Source organism: Pistacia vera, unplaced genomic scaffold (genome assembly GCF_008641045.1).
Source record: "Pistacia vera cultivar Batoury unplaced genomic scaffold, PisVer_v2 Contig352, whole genome shotgun sequence".
NCBI classification, from domain to species: domain Eukaryota; kingdom Viridiplantae; phylum Streptophyta; class Magnoliopsida; order Sapindales; family Anacardiaceae; genus Pistacia; species Pistacia vera.
In genome coordinates, this window is record NW_022196171.1 from 337,539 (window position 1) to 355,973 (window position 18,435).

At 34.3% G+C, this 18,435-nt stretch overlaps 3 protein-coding genes across 3 annotated transcripts; 1 reads left to right on the forward strand and 2 right to left on the reverse strand.

Annotated features, from left to right (window-relative positions):
• Positions 1–951: 951 nt before the first annotated feature.
• LOC116139587 (probable prolyl 4-hydroxylase 12) lies at positions 952–4,144 on the reverse strand. The gene is made up of 7 exons (XM_031425256.1): positions 3,933–4,144; positions 3,591–3,715; positions 3,275–3,332; positions 3,118–3,201; positions 1,932–1,989; positions 1,673–1,845; positions 952–1,571 (listed from the first exon to the last, which is right to left on the reverse strand). The coding sequence occupies exons 2-7, from the start codon at positions 3,605–3,607 to the stop codon at positions 1,224–1,226; spliced, it is 738 nt and encodes a 245-aa protein (XP_031281116.1). The 5' UTR covers positions 3,608–3,715; positions 3,933–4,144; the 3' UTR covers positions 952–1,223.
• Positions 4,145–5,453: 1,309 nt separating this feature from the next.
• LOC116139603 lies at positions 5,454–9,707 on the reverse strand. The gene is made up of 5 exons (XM_031425286.1): positions 8,727–9,707; positions 7,261–7,319; positions 6,767–6,895; positions 6,313–6,448; positions 5,454–5,876 (listed from the first exon to the last, which is right to left on the reverse strand). Exons 1-5 carry the CDS (start codon positions 9,429–9,431, stop codon positions 5,547–5,549), a joined length of 1,359 nt encoding a protein of 452 aa, XP_031281146.1. The 5' UTR covers positions 9,432–9,707; the 3' UTR covers positions 5,454–5,546.
• Positions 9,708–15,751: 6,044 nt separating this feature from the next.
• Positions 15,752–17,690, forward strand: LOC116139559 (60S ribosomal protein L36-3-like). The gene is made up of 4 exons (XM_031425228.1): positions 15,752–15,836; positions 16,557–16,661; positions 17,081–17,280; positions 17,471–17,690. The coding sequence occupies exons 2-4, from the start codon at positions 16,560–16,562 to the stop codon at positions 17,499–17,501; spliced, it is 333 nt and encodes a 110-aa protein (XP_031281088.1). The 5' UTR covers positions 15,752–15,836; positions 16,557–16,559; the 3' UTR covers positions 17,502–17,690.
• The last annotated feature ends 745 nt before the right edge of the window (positions 17,691–18,435 follow it).

Consider the following 18,435-nt stretch of genomic DNA (forward strand, 5'->3'; position numbering starts at 1 on the left):
CTTGCTTTATAATACATATATGAATCAATAAGATTTGTAAACTTCAGGCCCTCAAGGTTTTATAAGTAGTTTGATTTAAGTTCCAGTCTCGATACCTGTCCTTTATTTTTGTTTCTTAATTTTTCGGATTGTATCAGAAGTAATAGAAATGTTTTTATAAAATCACCATGTATTATGTTGTATTATTGATTTCGGAAGCATTGTGTGGTAATTTTGTATCATGAAGTAGTATTATGAGAGGAAATAGAAAATAAAATAGGGGAATTGCAATATATCTACGATGGATTGGAGGTGAATGCTTAAGTTTATAAGAGTTGGTTTCCTTGAAGCCAATTCACAAAAGCACTTGGCATCCTGAAGATTTTTTGCATAGTTTTTTTTTTTTTGGTGACCGAGAGTGTTTGGTCAATTTGTGCGTACCTCAACTAATCTCTCAAGGTCTTGAAGATAACGACCTGATAAACCTCTAGCGGCCACCTCTATTAGAAGCTAAGGTAGATCGAATTCAGGATCTCTTGAGTAATACATGCAAGAGTCATAATTCATCGCTCGGCCAGCTAGTGGTGGTTAGGTTTGTGGTTCTTCCATTGCTTCCTTAATTTGAAAATTGATGGCTCTGGCAAGTGGGAATTAACTCCTTTAATACAGTCCATGGTTCACACTATGAAAAGACATGGAGGGAATTCGGATAGCATCTGAGTTGAGGAAGTCCACTTAGTGATGGAGACCAGATGATGGATACTTGAATGCTACTGCAGGGACGTCCGAAGAAATGATAAAGAGGGCTGGATTTGCGATAGACACAAACCGACTGTGGGATTCACTCTTCACATATGAGCCAGAGAACACTGCTACTCCTAATTTTCAAAGATTTAATCCAAATACACGAAGTTTTCAGATTCCTGGATATCAATTCCAGACAGACTATCAATGCCAGAAGTGGACTGAAATTAGAGAAGGCCAATAGAAGTTTTCTTATTCTTTACACACTAAATATCAAAAAAAGCTCGGTGCATCTTAGACATTCCTCTTCAAAGAAATATTCACATTGGATATTTCCCTTTTCTTTGAACATCCATAATTCAGATTAAGTTAAAGACTACAGCCTACACTATCAATGACATCTTGAGCTACAAAAAACTCTCAGAAGGCTGGTATGGATCAATCACTAACCAATGCCACATTATGGGCACTGGAAAATTATATAAATTAAAGATTACCAGTCAGCATGCGCTACAACTCTTCCTACATGTCCCATAATAATCAGGCGAGCCAATCATGAAGACAGGATTCCTTTGGCATTCCCCTATGGCAGCCCAATGAGGACAATCTTCATCTTCATCAGTGCATTCATCACCATCTGATTCAATTGAAACTTTTTCTTTATTTACATCTCTTACTTGGAAGAATTTGGCCGCACACCACATTTGCCCCTCAAGTACAGGGCATCTGGCATGGGAGCTACTCTCATCGCGGGATGCATTGGGATGTAGAGTGAAAAACAAAATTGCGTTTCCTTTAATAGGTCGTTGGACATCGCTAACTTTTGTGCAATCTGACCACATCTTGTTCTTCACCTGAGACAGATTGAGACTGTGTTTGTTAATCAAAGTTGAATTAACCCTAACCCCATTACAATAATAAAAGAACATTAAGGTGGTTTCTCTCTCACCGTTGAATCAGGGAACAGAATCTCGCCACCCTGTGTGACGTTAGAAAGATACAAAATAACTGTTGCCATCAAACGCTCACTTAAACCTAGTTTGGATTTGTTACCAAAATAATCTAATTTCTGTTTGTCCTCTTCAAGCCCATAGCGCATAACCTGTAGAGGCTTACTGTTCTCTGAAGGACAATGAACATCATATTAACACAAATCTCAAAGCAGAAATGGACCTTTAGAAGATAAGGACCAGGTATAAGAAGAATACCTTTGGGAAGGAAAGTCCACGCTGAAATTCTTTCCTCAATCCTTGCAACAATATTATCCTAGAATAAACAAATATTATTGGCAGTGTTATCAAAAAGATAAACATACATGTATTATTGGCAGTATGACAAGTATTCAGGAAACATGAGATTGAATATTAATGCCCTTCTTTAATTTTTGGTGAGCCAAGTAACTGTTAGCATAGCTTTTCTATGTAAGGTTATAAGTTATAACCAAATCTATGACTCACATTTTTTAAACCAGTATAAAAAGATATTTGGATTGAAATATAGAGGTCAAATCTACCTGCAATACTTAGTTTCCACTACAAATTCATGGCAATGAAGACAATAAAAGAAAAATTATCAAAGAAGTCATGCACCTCGACCCTAGTAGAAAATAATCATGTTAAATTGAATAATTGAGAAAAGCTAAAACTATGAATGAGAAAGAAATGTCACTATTGGCAAAAGAATAGCTTCAGAAGAATTTCAAAATAACAATTGATCAAACTACAGCTCATCAGCCTAAGTGTGAACTTCAAACTGGGAAGAGAACCTTAATCTTAAACAGGAGAAAAAATAAATAAATAAAAGTATAAAAACCATGGACGCGGCTAGGGACGGAGGCAGGGGGGATCAAGGAGGGTCAGTTGACCCTCCTTAAGTTTTAAAATATTTTGATAAGTTTTATAAATTTGCCTCTAAATGAAAAGTAAATTACGAAAGAACTCCAATTCATCAAATAAGTTAAACTTTCTTTTTTTTTTGGGCTGTCAAATGTAAACCCCTCTCTCAAACTCATTCTTTCTCTATTGCCCATAATTGATTCAATAACCTAGGTTTCAAATTTTTTCTACATTTCTAATTCTTTATCCACACAAATACAGTTTTCTCCCACCTATCAAGCCGACAAGCCCTTTTTTTCTTCAATTTGTGCTTATTTTAATTTAAAATTGTATTATTCTTCTAACTTTGACCCCCTTACATTTCATTTATAGCTACGTCTCTGGATGTGGCAGCACCATACACGATGGAAACTACAATTTGGGAGAGAAAACAAAAGAAAAAACCATGTTCTCAGGAAATTGTAATCATATGAACTCCCATTTCATTTCCAAATACCCAATTCACAGAATAATCATAGCTTTTATCAAATAGAGATGTCAACAAAACATGAAAACTCACTTCTGTAGTTAATTGAGTTTGGTTCACGAAAACATTATCCGAATGAAGTCCCGTTCCCAACTTCTTTTCTCCAGCTCCAAGCGCCTATGTCCAAAAACAAACATTTTAAACCAGTCCAGATACAACTAATATTCTAAAGAATAGGGCAGGAATCTACCAGAGAAATAAGGTGGTCACACTCCTCATCCGATAGAAAACCGCTATACAGATAGACCCTATTGCAAGAAACATAATGTCAAATTTTTAACATTAACAAGCCTGTGAACCCATAATATAGCGGCATACATATTCCAAGTTGGTTGTATAGCCAAGAAAACTTAGATTTGATAAAATGCTGTTTAAGATGGCAAACTTTATAGGGAAAAAAAAAATTGTTTTTGATTTTTCTTCTGCAGATAGAATAATTGAGCATCTTATCATGAAAGCATCATGACATTACACAGCAAGAGAATAAAAAAAGTAAACCCAAGTACCTGACCTTGGTTGCCATGAGAGTTGGACAACTCGTGATGGATCAATTTTGTTTTCTTTGATTGAATGAAGTAATTTTATAACATTTCCCTTGTAGGTTTCTTTATCCCTCAATTCCTTCCTGCCACTGAAACCAAAAACCAAAAAAAAAAAAAAAATTGGCAAAGATAATACATTACAAACAGTTAGCAACATTCACTCAGCAACCCATATTAACAAATATCTCAAAAAAAGATTCACAATCTAAAACCCAATACACAAAACTCAGTTACAAGAATTGGCTGAGACGCCATTTATACAAGGAAAAACACTCAAAATTCAAAGGGGCAAGAAATTTCTCTTACATCAAATCCCATTTTACTCGCATCCTCGACATCAAATTAAGAAAATTATTCGTAGGACAAAGACAAACTTCAATTAAGAGAAAGCATTTTAACAAAATCCCAGATCAAGAACACCATGAAACCCCATCTACATCCAGAGCTGGTCTTCCGTGAAAAATTAATGAATTGCAATTTCTTAGACTTCGAAAGTATAAACACGGCAACTAAACATAAGATGGTTTGTCATTTACCTTTCCGACGAACAGCAAAAGAAACGAGAGGTAAAAGCCAAAAGAAGAAATATGGAACGAAGGGAAGCCATTGATTGATAATTGATTAATAAATAAAACAAAAAACGATCGAAGATCGAAGCGAGCACACTTTCCCAACAGAAGGAGTTTCTTTCTTTAATGGTGAGTACTTTTTTATCTCTTTCTAAATCCCCATGCTGTATTCAGTGGTACCTTGTAGTTTAACCGTAATGTACTACTGCTTCTAGCAAGCCAAACTGAAAACGTTTGTTTTTCCTTCTTCTACCCCAAGCTGTAAATGATTTGCCTTTAATGACACTTTCCCCCCTAAAGTTAATATTATGTTAATAACCAAAGTTTCAAAGCCGATTTCGACAGCAAAAACTCTCTCCGTCATCAGTCTACCATTTAAACTTTCAGTCTCCTCTCTACAAAACTCCTCTCACTTTAGCACCTGATTTCTCATCAATTACCGACCACCACAAAGCTAGAGTTTACTGTTCTTATCTGATTTTTGACAATGAATATTCAATCGGTCACTACCATTCAATCCATCGACCTCTACTCTTCAAAACCCCTCTTACTCTGGCTCCTAGTAACTCGTTGAACGCTGAATGAGAAAGTGAAGTGTATTTTGGGTATTAACGGAATATAAAATTTTGGTGAAAAGTGGTATTTTGAAATTTTTTGGGTAAGAATGTCATTAGAGCAAACCTTGGGTGGGAAAAAGTCATTTACTCAATCATAATGTTATTTCTAGTAGGTTGTAAATTAATTAAAAGGGCAAAAAAGGGCATATTTAATTGTTTATTTCTTAGCTAGATCTGCAATTTCATTATTGATAAGATTAAGATAAAATTCTAACTAATAATTCAAAATTTTTATTTATGAAAAAAGTTTGAAAATTTTATGAATTTTATAACTATTTCCATGAGGTAATTACTGTAGTGTAAATCCATCATCTTCTCCACTTTATCTTTATTATACAGTTTATACTTCAAATGATACGGCATTAATTATACATTTTTATATTTCTAGCATATTATTACATGATTTTCCAGTGACCTTAAATCAATATCGCATTGAGAAATAAACTCTATACGATTAGCATTTTCTTATTGTTGCAAACAATTTCTTCCATTTACATTTGTTAATAATAAGATTTCATAACAGTAACATCATTCCAAGATTCAGTAGTATGGATACTGGCCTTTCTGTTTTTTTTTTTTTTTTCTTGTTTCCAGGTACTCAATGTTCACTATTTTCTGCCTCTGTTCATCCCTTCCTTTACTGCACCATAAAGAAAAGCATCATTATTTATTAAATGGGCATGAAGTACAAACGAACAAATGAATTTATCTGTAGTTCTCAAATAATAATGTCATCAATCATCCCTATGAGATTTTTTGAATATCATGTGACCAGATTCATCCTTCTCAAAAAGACGCTCGATCAATTCATCCCAATTTTCTTTTGGCTTGCTCTTTGTAGATGATGAAAAAGATGTTTTGCCGCTGGATCCATGTGAGCTATCGCCTTCCTCTTCATCGAAAGTTCCATACTGAGAAGGCGCAAAAGCATGTGGCACTGCCAGCGTAACAGCTCTCTGCAGAGCTGCCTTGTACTCTTGAGTGTGTTCTTTATGCAAAGTCTCCTGCCTCTCCATCTTTTGCTTCTCTGGTATTTCCATGACATGATCTTTCTCTAACATTATCTGTGGTTTCAGAAAGAAACGCCAAGCTTCACTATGACATTTGTGATTTTAGTTCAAAATGACAATTGCATAAGAGCTAACAGGCGGCACCAGATTCCTCATAAGTATGAAAAGAAAAAACTAGTATTTGAAACCCAGTTTCCTCAAAAAGTAGTATGAAATGCAAGCAACGTACACAATATGCATCTCTTATTGAGGCATGGGTCCTTTTGGGTATACCGAAACCCCAGAAAAGAAAATTACTTGTAAACATCTTTTACCACATTGAGGAAAGCAAATATGTAAAGGTATTGTCACAGATGAATAAAAGAAAGTTAACCACTCAAATCAGTTCAATGAAACCCTTGAAAGAGTTGCCGACAAGTTAAAACAAATCTTAACTTGAAAAGTTGGCTTTTAACCATCACTATAAAGATAACGAGATTGAAAAACTTACATCCAGAGCCCTTCGAGCTTCTTTTTCTATCCAAATGATGGCATGATCAGATGTGGCATTACAAGAAAGAACTATGTGTTCAAACCTCCCGTCCACTGGGACTGCTGTCCTTACAACAGGGGGAAATCTTCCCAGTCTGCAAACAAATTATGCAATCATATGTACATTCAGTGGTCAAAGCTCAACTTCTTTTCTCCTGCCTCAGAATTGATCAACATATCTATTTGATAAACAAGCTATGACATGGATAGAAGCAACTAACTTACGGCATTTACAAGAGACAGCGATAATGATATATTACATGTATAAGAAAAAGAAACTGCAATACATGATTCAATGTAAACTTGAATGTGAGCAGCAACCTTGCAGGGTGTCTCTGATAAAAAAAAAGTACCCATCATTTAAGAGGAAGAGAGACAGAACTATGCTTTAATGCCTGTTCTGTTAATTATACCTGAAGGGCTTTCTCTCAACAATGTGATACAAGCGACCAGGTGCATACAGTCTCCTTGGATCTTTAAGCATTTTCTCTTCAGGTATACATGTATCCCTCATGCACCTTAGGCATAGTATGCATGGCAAGCTATTCATAAAGAAGAACTTTGTTAATATGTTTAACCAACACCAGAGTATCAATAGGCAATATTTCATGTTCTTGAAATGTCCAATAAACACTTGATATTTTCTTAGAGATCAACATGGACATTTGCTTAAACAAGTAAAAGATGTTTGCTCAACAAACTTCCTTTTGTCCAACGGCTCATTCCAATTTAGTCCTTTCAAAACATTAAAATCAAGGGCTTTTTTTTTTTTTTTTTTTAAGAAAAATAGCATTACTACTGACTCATTTGGATTAAATAGTCAACAATATTGCCAGCACAACCAGTATCAAAAACAAAAGCAGATTAGCCGTTAAACAAATAAAAAAAACAATAAAGTTTAATATACCAGAAAAGTGATTTGAAAATGTCTTCCAGAGGCGTGGCTGTTCTGGGCAAGAAGTCATCCTGAATCAGTATAATAATCAAAATTAAACATGTAGATTAAACTGGAAGACAATTAAAGTAAACTATCCTTATTTTCTAAATTTATTTATAATATCTACTGCAAAATGTGGCATCAGAGATTCTATGATCAATAGCAAAAATACACAACCAAACATAGTATAACTCACAAGTGACAAGGACTTTAGTTATGTTGCAGACACATGAAATATATGTATTTGCTTGTTTCTTGCTCTAATTTGCAATAATTTTTTAATTTATTTAGTCAGTGGTTCTCATCCCAGCAGATTCATCTAAATTTTTTAGATATAGGCCAAATCAAAATTAATGGCAAGCTTCATTGTCACGTATCAATTAACTTCAAATGGCCTTTCAAAAAGTATTGCCTGAAATGAGCACACAAAACTTTATCATCTACAACTTGTGGGAAAAAATTTCATTTCTTCAAGATGCAGAAACTTAAGTTTCTGCCAGAAATCTAGGGATGCTCAGCCAGTGCAACAATAAATAAGAAACACATGCATGAAATGTGTCTTTTGACAAATCCAATAAATTTTTATCTGCATCAGATGTTCTGCTGATAAAACCCTAGAATAATTGGATGCAAGCTCTCCATGAAAAAAAAAAATCCTCTCTAGACACAAAATTGATGTTGTGTTGACATAAATAGTCATGAGGCACCATTTTGATCATGTTGTAATTATACAAGGCATCTGGCATTGAAGATGTTTGCAGCAGCCATCAAGAGCTGTGCTCCTCTATCACACATATCTATTATCTTACCCATAACAAAATACCTTAGCAACCCCAACAAACAGATACCCCGAAAAGGTGATGTTGTGTTGACATAAATAGTCATGAGGCACCATTTTGATCATGTTATAATTATACAAGGCATCTGGCATTGAAGATGTTTGCAGCAGCCATCAAGAGCTGTGCTCCTCTATCACACATATCTATTATCTTACCCATAACAAAATACCTTAGCAACCCCAACAAACAGATACCCCGAAAAGGTGATGTTGTGTTGACATAAATAGTCATGAGGCACCATTTTGATCATGTTATAATTATACAAGGCATCTGGGATTGAAGATGTTTGCAGCAGCCATCCAGAACTGTGCTCCTCTATCACACATATCTACTATCTTACCCATAACAAAATACCTTAGCAACCCCAACAAACAGATACCCCAAAGAGGATTAAAGTGAATACTATTAGCAACACCAACAAACAGAAACAATATAATGGGATGCACCTTTAAAAGTTTTTCTTTTCCAGAAAAGCCTAAAATCATGTCATACAATAAAAGATAGAACTCTGTAACGCAGAAAAAGATCTAGATGCAATTCTAAAATTCTTCCTCCCGAAAACAAAATCACCAAACATGAAAAAGACTTGGAACTTGCCTGAAGTACAACAGAATTGATAACATCTGCATATCTGACTGCCAAATTCAGTGACATACACCTGGCAGGTGCAATAGCATAGCACCTGATCCTCTTTCTTTCAATGTTGCTCAACTTATCCCTATTTTGCACCACCACTAACGCCAGCATTGCTGCCACACCTGATCCAAGTGAATGTCCGGTGAAAGTCAACGTATATTTTGGATACTTCTCCACCAATTCCTTCAAAATCTCACACTCTGCATCCAAAACCCACCCAGCAGCCTTCAGTAGTCCATTATGGACGTACCCACCATCAAACTTCCTTTGCCCTAGCTTATTATCCAAAAGCACTTGATAGTCACTCTCCTTAGCCAAATTAAGACCCCTGATGGCAAGCACTATATCTGAATGAACATGATCAAGATATAATGTATAGGGAGGCGCCCGTCCTCGAGTGTCTTCATAAGTTTTTTTTAGCAATAACCAATCTGGGTTAATTCCATATCCTCCAGGGGGCTCCCAAAGCGGATGCCTAAGATCATCTTCATAGACAGCTAGGATATAGCGGCATAGGCGAGGAACAGGCTCAAATTCTTCAGCAGTTGCAACCCCCCAAGTTTCACTGTCATGGCCAGCCGTGTGGAGACATCGCTTCCATGCCCACCGGGCACATGCCAGGCAATACACACACTCAAGGAGAGGGAAGCCACATAAAATTGACATTGATGCCTATAAGTATACTAACATATATCAAACACGATAAATTCTGCATTTTAATGGCAAAAAACTAGGGAAAATACAACCAAGAGAAAGAAAACAAGTTGGAAATCTCGATATGGGCCAAGATTCCCACTTTGAAAAATCAATGAAGTAGTTACATCAAAAATTCAAACTTTCTTTGAAAGTAAGAAACAATAATTCAAATGGGCGGTGGCAGCAATGCAATTCTGTGATTAGCAGGAAAAAGAAAATGACCCTGCAATGTTTTCGGTAATTTTTTAAGTATAAATCAAGACTTGAGTGAACAATGAACAATGTTTAGTTATGAGTAACAAATCCACAGAGTATAGGCACCCAAATTTAATCAATACAACAACTGACGGGAACAGAAACACAATAAATAAATAAGGAATAGTGTGAACAGAAAAAATAACAGCTTCTATAAGAAGTATCAAGTTGAAGAATCTAACGTAGAATCAACTGTCAAGGCACCACCCACCAGACATCAAAATTGAATATTAATGAAAACCCAGATACTGATTCTCGCAAGATGGAGTAAGTTATGAAACTGATGATCAAATCTCCAGCATTCAAGTGTACAAAATTTATCAAAGAAAAACCTCTGAAAGTTTCAAACCTTGAGCTAGGAGTTTCATGGTGACTGCAAGTGATTAAGACATCAACTTTAAACTAAATGAAACACAGCACATGGAAGAGATGTTACAGAATCAATGCTGAGTTGTGTAGAATTAAAAATTTTAAAAATAAATCAAATTATGAACCAGAAAAAAACAGGGCACCTACAAGTCAAAGCCAAAATTGAGGTGGGTGTTGAAACGTGAAAGAAGATTATTGGCCATCACTGTGAGTGGCGTCAGTGTAAATTTGTTGCTGTTGTAGTGATAATTTAGTCATTAAGAAGCAGCAGAGACGATGCATGTGCTCTATATTTGGACCGTTGATAACTTCATTCAGTAAAAAGTTTTGAAACTTCCGGTAAAAGCTAGATCAATAATTGGCATAAAATTTTCTATTTTCTATAATACAATAACAGAGGAAGAGCCCGGGCTGCCTATTTTGTGTTTAAGGATTATTTGATATAGGGTTGCTCAAAAAATGCAAAAATCGAATTGAACTGAAAAACTGGTTAATCAAAAAAATGGTTCGGTTACGGTTTAAAGAATTCAAAAAACCAGATTTTAAGTTCGGTTTTCGGTTCGGGTAAAAATGAAAACCTTTTTTTGAACTGGTTTATATATATATATATATATTTTTTTAATTTGCACAATTCTTTTGTTGTTTTCTATTGGGAAATTTAGTTATTTTGTTATTTTATTATGGACGTTTCATTACGGACTTTTATTTTTGTTCAATTTCAAACTTTTATTTGTATCAATTTTTAATGTATTATTAGTTGTGGTCAATGGATATGTATGAATGTTTAATTTTTATTTTGATATATATTGTTGATGTTTACAATTTAATTTAGAAAAAAATTAAAAAAGAAATGTTTTATCCAATAAAAAGGGGAAAATCAGTTAACCGAAAAACCGGTTTTCCCCCCAAACCGGTTCGATTTCGGTTCAAAAAAGTGGTTAGCTGCTTTTCGCCGCTCTAAGAGCAGTCCTACACAGGAGATGCAACAATGACTGCCTATAGGAGATAACGTAGAGGAAGAACGGGGACTTGGACTCCCATTAATTAAAAAGAAACCAAAGGGAAATCCTTAATCTTTGTGGAGATACCCCGGAAGCCAGATCGGGAGAAACGGGGAGGGTTCCTTCCTTTAATTAAGAGGAAAAACTAGAGACAGGAAATGCTTCCTATTATGTTATGCGAAAACTATTACTTTTCTTTATTGCGCAAAATCAGACGAGACTAGATCTCTTAGGCAGGGAAAGATCAAGAACTTTATTTTATAATACATATCAGACCATCCAGACGATAGAAGCTTTAGTCTGCTCAGTCTGATGCCTAAGAAGCTAAGATTGCAATCATCATCCAAAACCTATTATAGTAAAAAAGCAGTTATCTACAAAGATAGGTGATAGGTGGCTACTCTGTATAGACCTCTTTACCTAGATCCCATCGGATCAGATACAGACCTAAAGGATGGACAAGCGGACGTTAGCTATACCCCTATCCTCAGCTCTACTACTAATAAAGAGTCGGAAGGCATCTTAGCTCGGAACCGAACACTCGCAGAAAGGGGAAGCTAAAAGCAAAACAACCTTTATTCAACTACCAGACAAGCAAAGACGGGAAGCTACTCACCGAGGGAAAAGAGCAACCCTACGAGGGGGAAGGGCAACTGCTTCTCTTACTACGCAATTAGTAGGGAACAGAGCAGGACCCTACTCTTGCCTTTAGGAACAATAGCGACTTCTTCTGGAAAGCGGGAAACTACTTACTAATATAGAGGCACACTACTATCAGGAAAGGCCTGGTCGTTCCTATGTCCCCAGTTGCATTGGGTAGGCAATCCAGAGGTAGAACCTGGAGATCAACCAATGACTTCCTCACAGACAGGATAGGAAAGCCTTAGAGAGAAGACAGTTGGGCGATTGCGATTACTTAGAAAGTCTGAAAAAGCATCTGATACTCTAGCTCGTAGCGATCCCATAGAAAAGGACTCACTCTAGTTAGGCCTGGCAGAAGGTTTCATCATTCTTTCTTTTAGCCCAAAGGGGAGCACCCTATTATATTACAAAAGAAGTTTTTGAATAAGATGTGGGAGACACCCTTAATTTGAAAAGGTAAATGCTTTTTTCCCACCCAAATAATGACATAATAACATTTTTTCACTCACAGATTTTTAAAATACCACTTTATTACCCCAATTTATATTTCATCTCCGATTCCGGCATCGATGTGACCCCACACCCAAGGGCGGATTCAGCCCCTTTGAGGGTAGGCCCTCAGATTTGGAAAAAAAAAATTATTAATATACAGGCCATAAAATTGTTAATTAATATATATATCCAGATGCACTTTCAAATTTTTAAAAAATAAAAATTATTATACATACCATATATCTAGGTCTACAAAAAAACTTGTTATTAATATATATATATATATTCTAAGCCCAAATCATATTAAAAGTTTAAAACTCTCTTAAGTGTTTTTCTACACAACTTTACCTGTTTTTTTATGATTTTATCTGCAAATTCTTTACTCTCTCTTTCTCTTTCTCTTTCTCTTTCTCATGTTATTCTCTCTTAAAATTTTTAAAGACTGAAATTGTTAAATTTTCACTTCTCAAGGTGTCATAATTAGCTTCGTTTTCTGTTTTATAAATTTTAGGTATGTATATTGTTCATTTTAATTTAGTTTATTTAAAGATTGAATCATTCTTTTTTCTTTTTGAGGTTTTTTATTCTAATTTGAGAGAAAAATATATTAATCTTGTGAGTTTATTTTGTATTTTCTATCTAAGAATGAACATGTTTTCTCAAATTAAAACTTTAACTATATTTTAAAGGACGTTATTCTTCATCTTTCACCCACCACTTTCCTATATTTTAAACGTCACCGTTCAGTTGTTCAAAATTATTAAAGAAATTTGAATTATTGTTTATGTTTGTACTAAAAAAAATTCCCCTATTTTATTAATTCATATTAAAAGTTAACGTAACGTTGACTTTATTTAAGTTTTGGTTGACTTTAGCTTCATTATGCTAGGTTTGATCAACGCTATGAAAATTTATATTATTATATTTGAAAGCCAAAAATAAAAATATTAAAAGAAGGTTTTGTTCAAGGTTTACTCAACACTTTTACTCAAAATTTTGCTTCTCATAGATTTATTCAAGTAAGAAAATATTGTGTTAATATATATATTTTTTTCTCAGGCTTTTAATATTGTATTATTATTTTTTTATTAAAGTTTGATGATTTTTTAAAGTTTTCACTAATTATTTGGCAAATAATGGCCAAGCCGTGGAGGCCCCCCCCGACAAAAATCCTGGATCCGCCACTGTCCACACCATCATCATTCTCTTCCCCGATCATCACTCATCAAAACCTCTCAAACCCTACTCTCCTCAACCCCACCAATCGTCAACAATCAAACAATTATGGTTTACGCAGTCGCCTCTTCCAAGTCAAATTTCAATCAATCCCAACTATCAAAATTCAACCTTCTACCAGACTATTACTAAAAGACTTATTGGTCTTTCCTCTTCAGAAGGCCCAACAATCTATACTGAGTTTGATCTATGTTCGCCGTCAGAATATAAAATTGCATAATAAAGTGATATTTTAAAAGTTTGTAAGTAAAAAATTATCATTAAGCTATTATTTGAGTGGAAAAAAATCGTTAACTCTATTTGATACCGTTTATTGGAATGGATAAAGCTTATAAAAATAATATAGAGTTTTTATGAAAAAAAAAAAATTATTAATTTTTTTATTATATAAAAGAGTTTTTTAATTTTAATTTTTCAAAAGATGTTTTAATAAATCAAGTCAAATTTATAAAATATAATAAAGATATTTTTTTAATTTCAACACTCTGTATGAGCTCAAAAGTTGCTTATTTTGTTCTCTTATAAGTCATAAAATAATTTATTTTAAATCCTATAAACGCTTTTGAAAAGTGTTTGTCGCTTTAAATAAACTCTATTAGCTGATAGATAAGCTCAACCAAACAGTTTTTAGATTTATAATTAGAGTTGATAATCTAATTCTCCTAATCTATAATTAAATAACAATTATCTCTCTATACTATCGTTAACTTTTTATTGGATGCCCAAAGGCCAATTAAGTAAATATTTATTAACTTATCATAAGATAAATTTCAACTGTTCACTAATTGTTGTGTGTAATTTTCCAGTAAGCTTGGAGTATTGCGAGGTTATAGCTCGATCCAAAACCAGCTTGACTCGATCGATTGTCCAACCCAGCATAAGTTCGTTGAGTTATAGCTCGACTTAGCACAAGTTAGTCGCAAGCAATCCTTACAGTTGTTCAACCAATTCACAGATAACTTTAGATCCCGGATATCTCGGGAAGGATCAAATCGAGAACAATCTTGCGCAGTCACAACTCACAATACTCAATCACAAAAATATCGGAGTTGCATTTCAAACTTAATCCTAATCCCTTTATGTTTGCTCTTTCTTTTGTACAAATTCAGTATATAAACCCACTTCAACGATGAAAAATGGGTTAGCAAATTATTATAGGATTGTCATTGTAAACCGTCACAGCAAATACAATAACAGTGGATGTAAGCTTAAGAGTTCAACTCGCCGAACCACTTTAAAAATCTCTTTACAATTTACTTTACTGTACTGATTATTTATCCACTATTAGTTATCTATAATCACACACACATCTGTTTCGATCCCAAGTAGGTCGATCGGATCACCCAAGTTTGTGTAATTCTTGCATCAACACTAATAATAGAGAGATTTGTATTACTTTTGAAATCTTAGAGGATTTTATTATTCGGTTAAACCTCACAAGTTGAGAAAATGACTTTTATAATTAATATATATTTCAACTATCTAGGATATGGTTCAATCAAACAATTTTATTCAAGTAATTTCTTTTTCATATTAAACAATGAGTATCTCTTTATATACAAACATTGTGACATGTCTTCTTTCATTATAGATGGTGAAAAATTTGGAAACATTAATTTGATTTTATAATATAATTGAAGCACCTGGGTGTTCATAATAAAGTTTTATGGAACAATTAAATGTATTTAGGGACCATCATAAATGAGTCATCAATTTGTTATAAATAAAGCAAAGCTTTGAAATTTTCCATCATATCGAAATGTTAGAATATGTGGGGTTTTTATGCCCTTTTAGACGAGAGTTTTAGTCGCTTATATAGTACAAAAACACCATCACCATCCAGAGGGCTCAAGGCCCAAAACGAACAATACTTCTGAGAAACCATCTACTCTACTATGTGTCTAGATACGACATACATCAACATTATTTAAACTCTATTCATTTGTTAAAAAAGTTTTATCAATTTGAATTTCAGGTTTTTTTTTTTAATTTAAAAAAATTAATAAATTTAAATAATTTTATCAAGAACATGGCTTAGAGAATTATATGAAAAAAGGCTTTCAAATTGGTAGTTGTGTATTTGACTATTTTGATTTTCTATTTATTAGGTGCATCCACCTTTCTTCTCTCTAATTGTTTGTTTGTTTGATAAGAAAATTGCAATTGGGCTTCTTGTTCGTAACGGCCTAATCATTTGATTGGGCTTGTAATGATCCATTAGACTGTGTTAGCAGAACTAAAACGCTGCGTTTCATTGAAGACAAACAAAAATACCCTTGAAGTTTTCACATTTATCATCTTAGGTTCATATAAAAGCACTACAAACCCAAAACCCTAATTTTTCTTCTGTCAGATCTTCGCAGCTCAGGCTCGTCTAGAGGTACTCTCTCTTCCTTACTCTGTTTGGCTTCCTAGAGGACTCTGAAACAAAGAAAATATTTTAGATCGTTTCTATTAAGTTTACTTGTTTCTTAGTAAGCGAAAACTCAACTATTATTTAATTGCTTGATCTGTGTCTCGCCTTCTTCATTTTTATTCTCTGTTTTGAAGGTTATTTTAGTTAATGTTAGCCCTTTTATTGCCTTTGTTCTTCTTTGTGAATTCATAAGCTCTTTATTAGTTTTTGTTTTTTGTTTTCTGACCATATGAACTCTTTGTGTGTGTTTAAACGTATGGTTTGTTTGTTACCCTGTCTGATGTTTCAACTGAGAGCTGGGCACGGTTGTAAAATCCCATTGCAGTTCTGTTATGTATTTATCCAATAAATTAATGAATATAGGAAATGTATTTATCCAGTTAATTAATGAATAGAGGAAATGTATTTACTTTTTCTTTTTCTATTTTATAGTTTTGGAGACGTTTATTTATGTTTCAAGGATTTGATAAAAGCTGGGATGTTCTTATTAATGATTATATCTTTGTAGTCTTAATGATATAAAGCTAATAACGATTTGAAGTATTTGGTTTGAGTAACAATATTTGGATTGGAATGGGTGGAAATGCATGTTGCTTTTGAATTGAATGTTTCTGTTCTGCTCTCTGTTTGTTAGAAATTTGGATCAATTGTGTATTAATATAGTTGATGTGTATGTGTTGGCAGGTTATGGCTCCAAAACAGCCACATACTGGTCTCTTTGTAGGGTTAAACAAAGGTCATGTTGTGACCAAGAAAGAATTGCCTCCACGCCCATCCGTTCGTAAAGGGGTAAGTTGTTTATGTCCCAACAAATTTACATTGGTCACAGGATTCAAACATTGCAAATATACTGTATTCATTTAAGAGAAAATCTGTCTCTTTTCTCGCATACACGTCCACTGTACTGGGTACCAGTTTAGTTTCATGTCTTTGGCCCTCTATTAAAAGCTTATATAAAGAGAATTTGTGTTTCTGTTGGCATTCAACAAAATTCAAGCAAAATTAATTTTTTAGGGATTCCATTATTCTTCCTTTTGTATTTATCTTTGAGAGGAAGGATTTACAGTGTCACCTTCATGTTATCTTCTTATTACAGTGTTAGGTTTATCGTTTGAAACGAATAAGTTAAATTTCAAGATTCCTTCTAATTTGTGGTGAAAAGAGTGGTTATATATAATTTTCCTCCATGTTCTTTTGTTTTCATGCAGAAAACTAGCAAAAGGGTCCACTTTGTGAGGAATGTAATCAGAGAAGTTGCTGGTTTTGCGCCATACGAGAAGAGGATTACTGAGCTTCTGAAAGTCGGAAAGGACAAGCGAGCATTGAAGGTTGCCAAAAGAAAGTTGGGCACCCACAAGAGGGCAAAGAAGAAGCGTGAGGAGATGTCTAGTGTTCTCCGCAAGATGAGGTAATTTTCAAGTAGATACTGTTTTCATTTGTGTTTTAGTGTTTGCTCAGCATTGAAACGTGCATAAAACTTGTATACCCAGTGTTTGATTAAATTATGTTTATGAGCCAAAAGATTTGTTGTTTTCAAAATGCTACGTTTTTTCTTCTCAAGACAATTTTTAACTCCTTCCTCTATGAATTTGCTGCAGGGCCACTGGAGGTGGAGAAAAGAAGAAGTGAGCTGTGGACTTTTGACTTCATTATAGTTAGAAGAGTTTGTTTAGCGTATGTTGTTTTTTCATTACTGAAGGAACTTAGTTTGATTTGAATTAAAAATGAGATATTGGAAGCAATGCCTTTAAAACATTTATTCTGCTGTTGGCATTTTCTGTTTGTTCAGAGAAATATTTAGTTACCTGTTTTCAATTCTGTTGGTGCTTCATTTTATATTCTTACAGAATGAAATTTTGAGCCCCTGTTTGCCTCAACTCTTAACCAGGAATAATGAATACTACGATTCTCAGTTTGATAAACTTATAATAAAGACTTTATTAATAATCAAATATAAATATTTAAGAAACTGTAGAGACTGAATTGAACATATTAAATAACAAAATAATGTAAGCTGTACCGTCGTCTAAGTACCATATAATAAGAAGATTTCACACAACAATGATGAAGTATGTTAATTTGAAAAGAGTAAAAGACATATTCTCACCAACGAAATTCTAAGTTAGTATCACTGGTTTCATTTATTCCAGATTTTCACCCTTAAAGTAACAGCGTTATGAATTTTTAGGGTTTAGAGGGTGCAATTACCATAATGCTCTTAACCCTAAATTAATAAATTATGTTTTAACCCCTAAACTAGTGGAAGTATAAACTTATCATTTTATTTTCAAATTATATCAAAAACACCCTCAGTCACTATACACCCTCGTCAGAAATAGTCCGACGACGTCGAACCCCCGGTCACCTCCATCACCTTCCCTGTAGTCCATCGTCCAAAACCCCTCTGGTTCCCGACTCATTTGCCCCTCCAATTGTCGGCACGGTTAGGCATAGGGTTTGGGTGTTCTTCACCAGATTCCAGTCGATTCCGACGGTGAAAATCCAATTGGACACCACCAATGCAACCACCGTCCCCAAATCTATAAAACCCCTATGTCCCCAG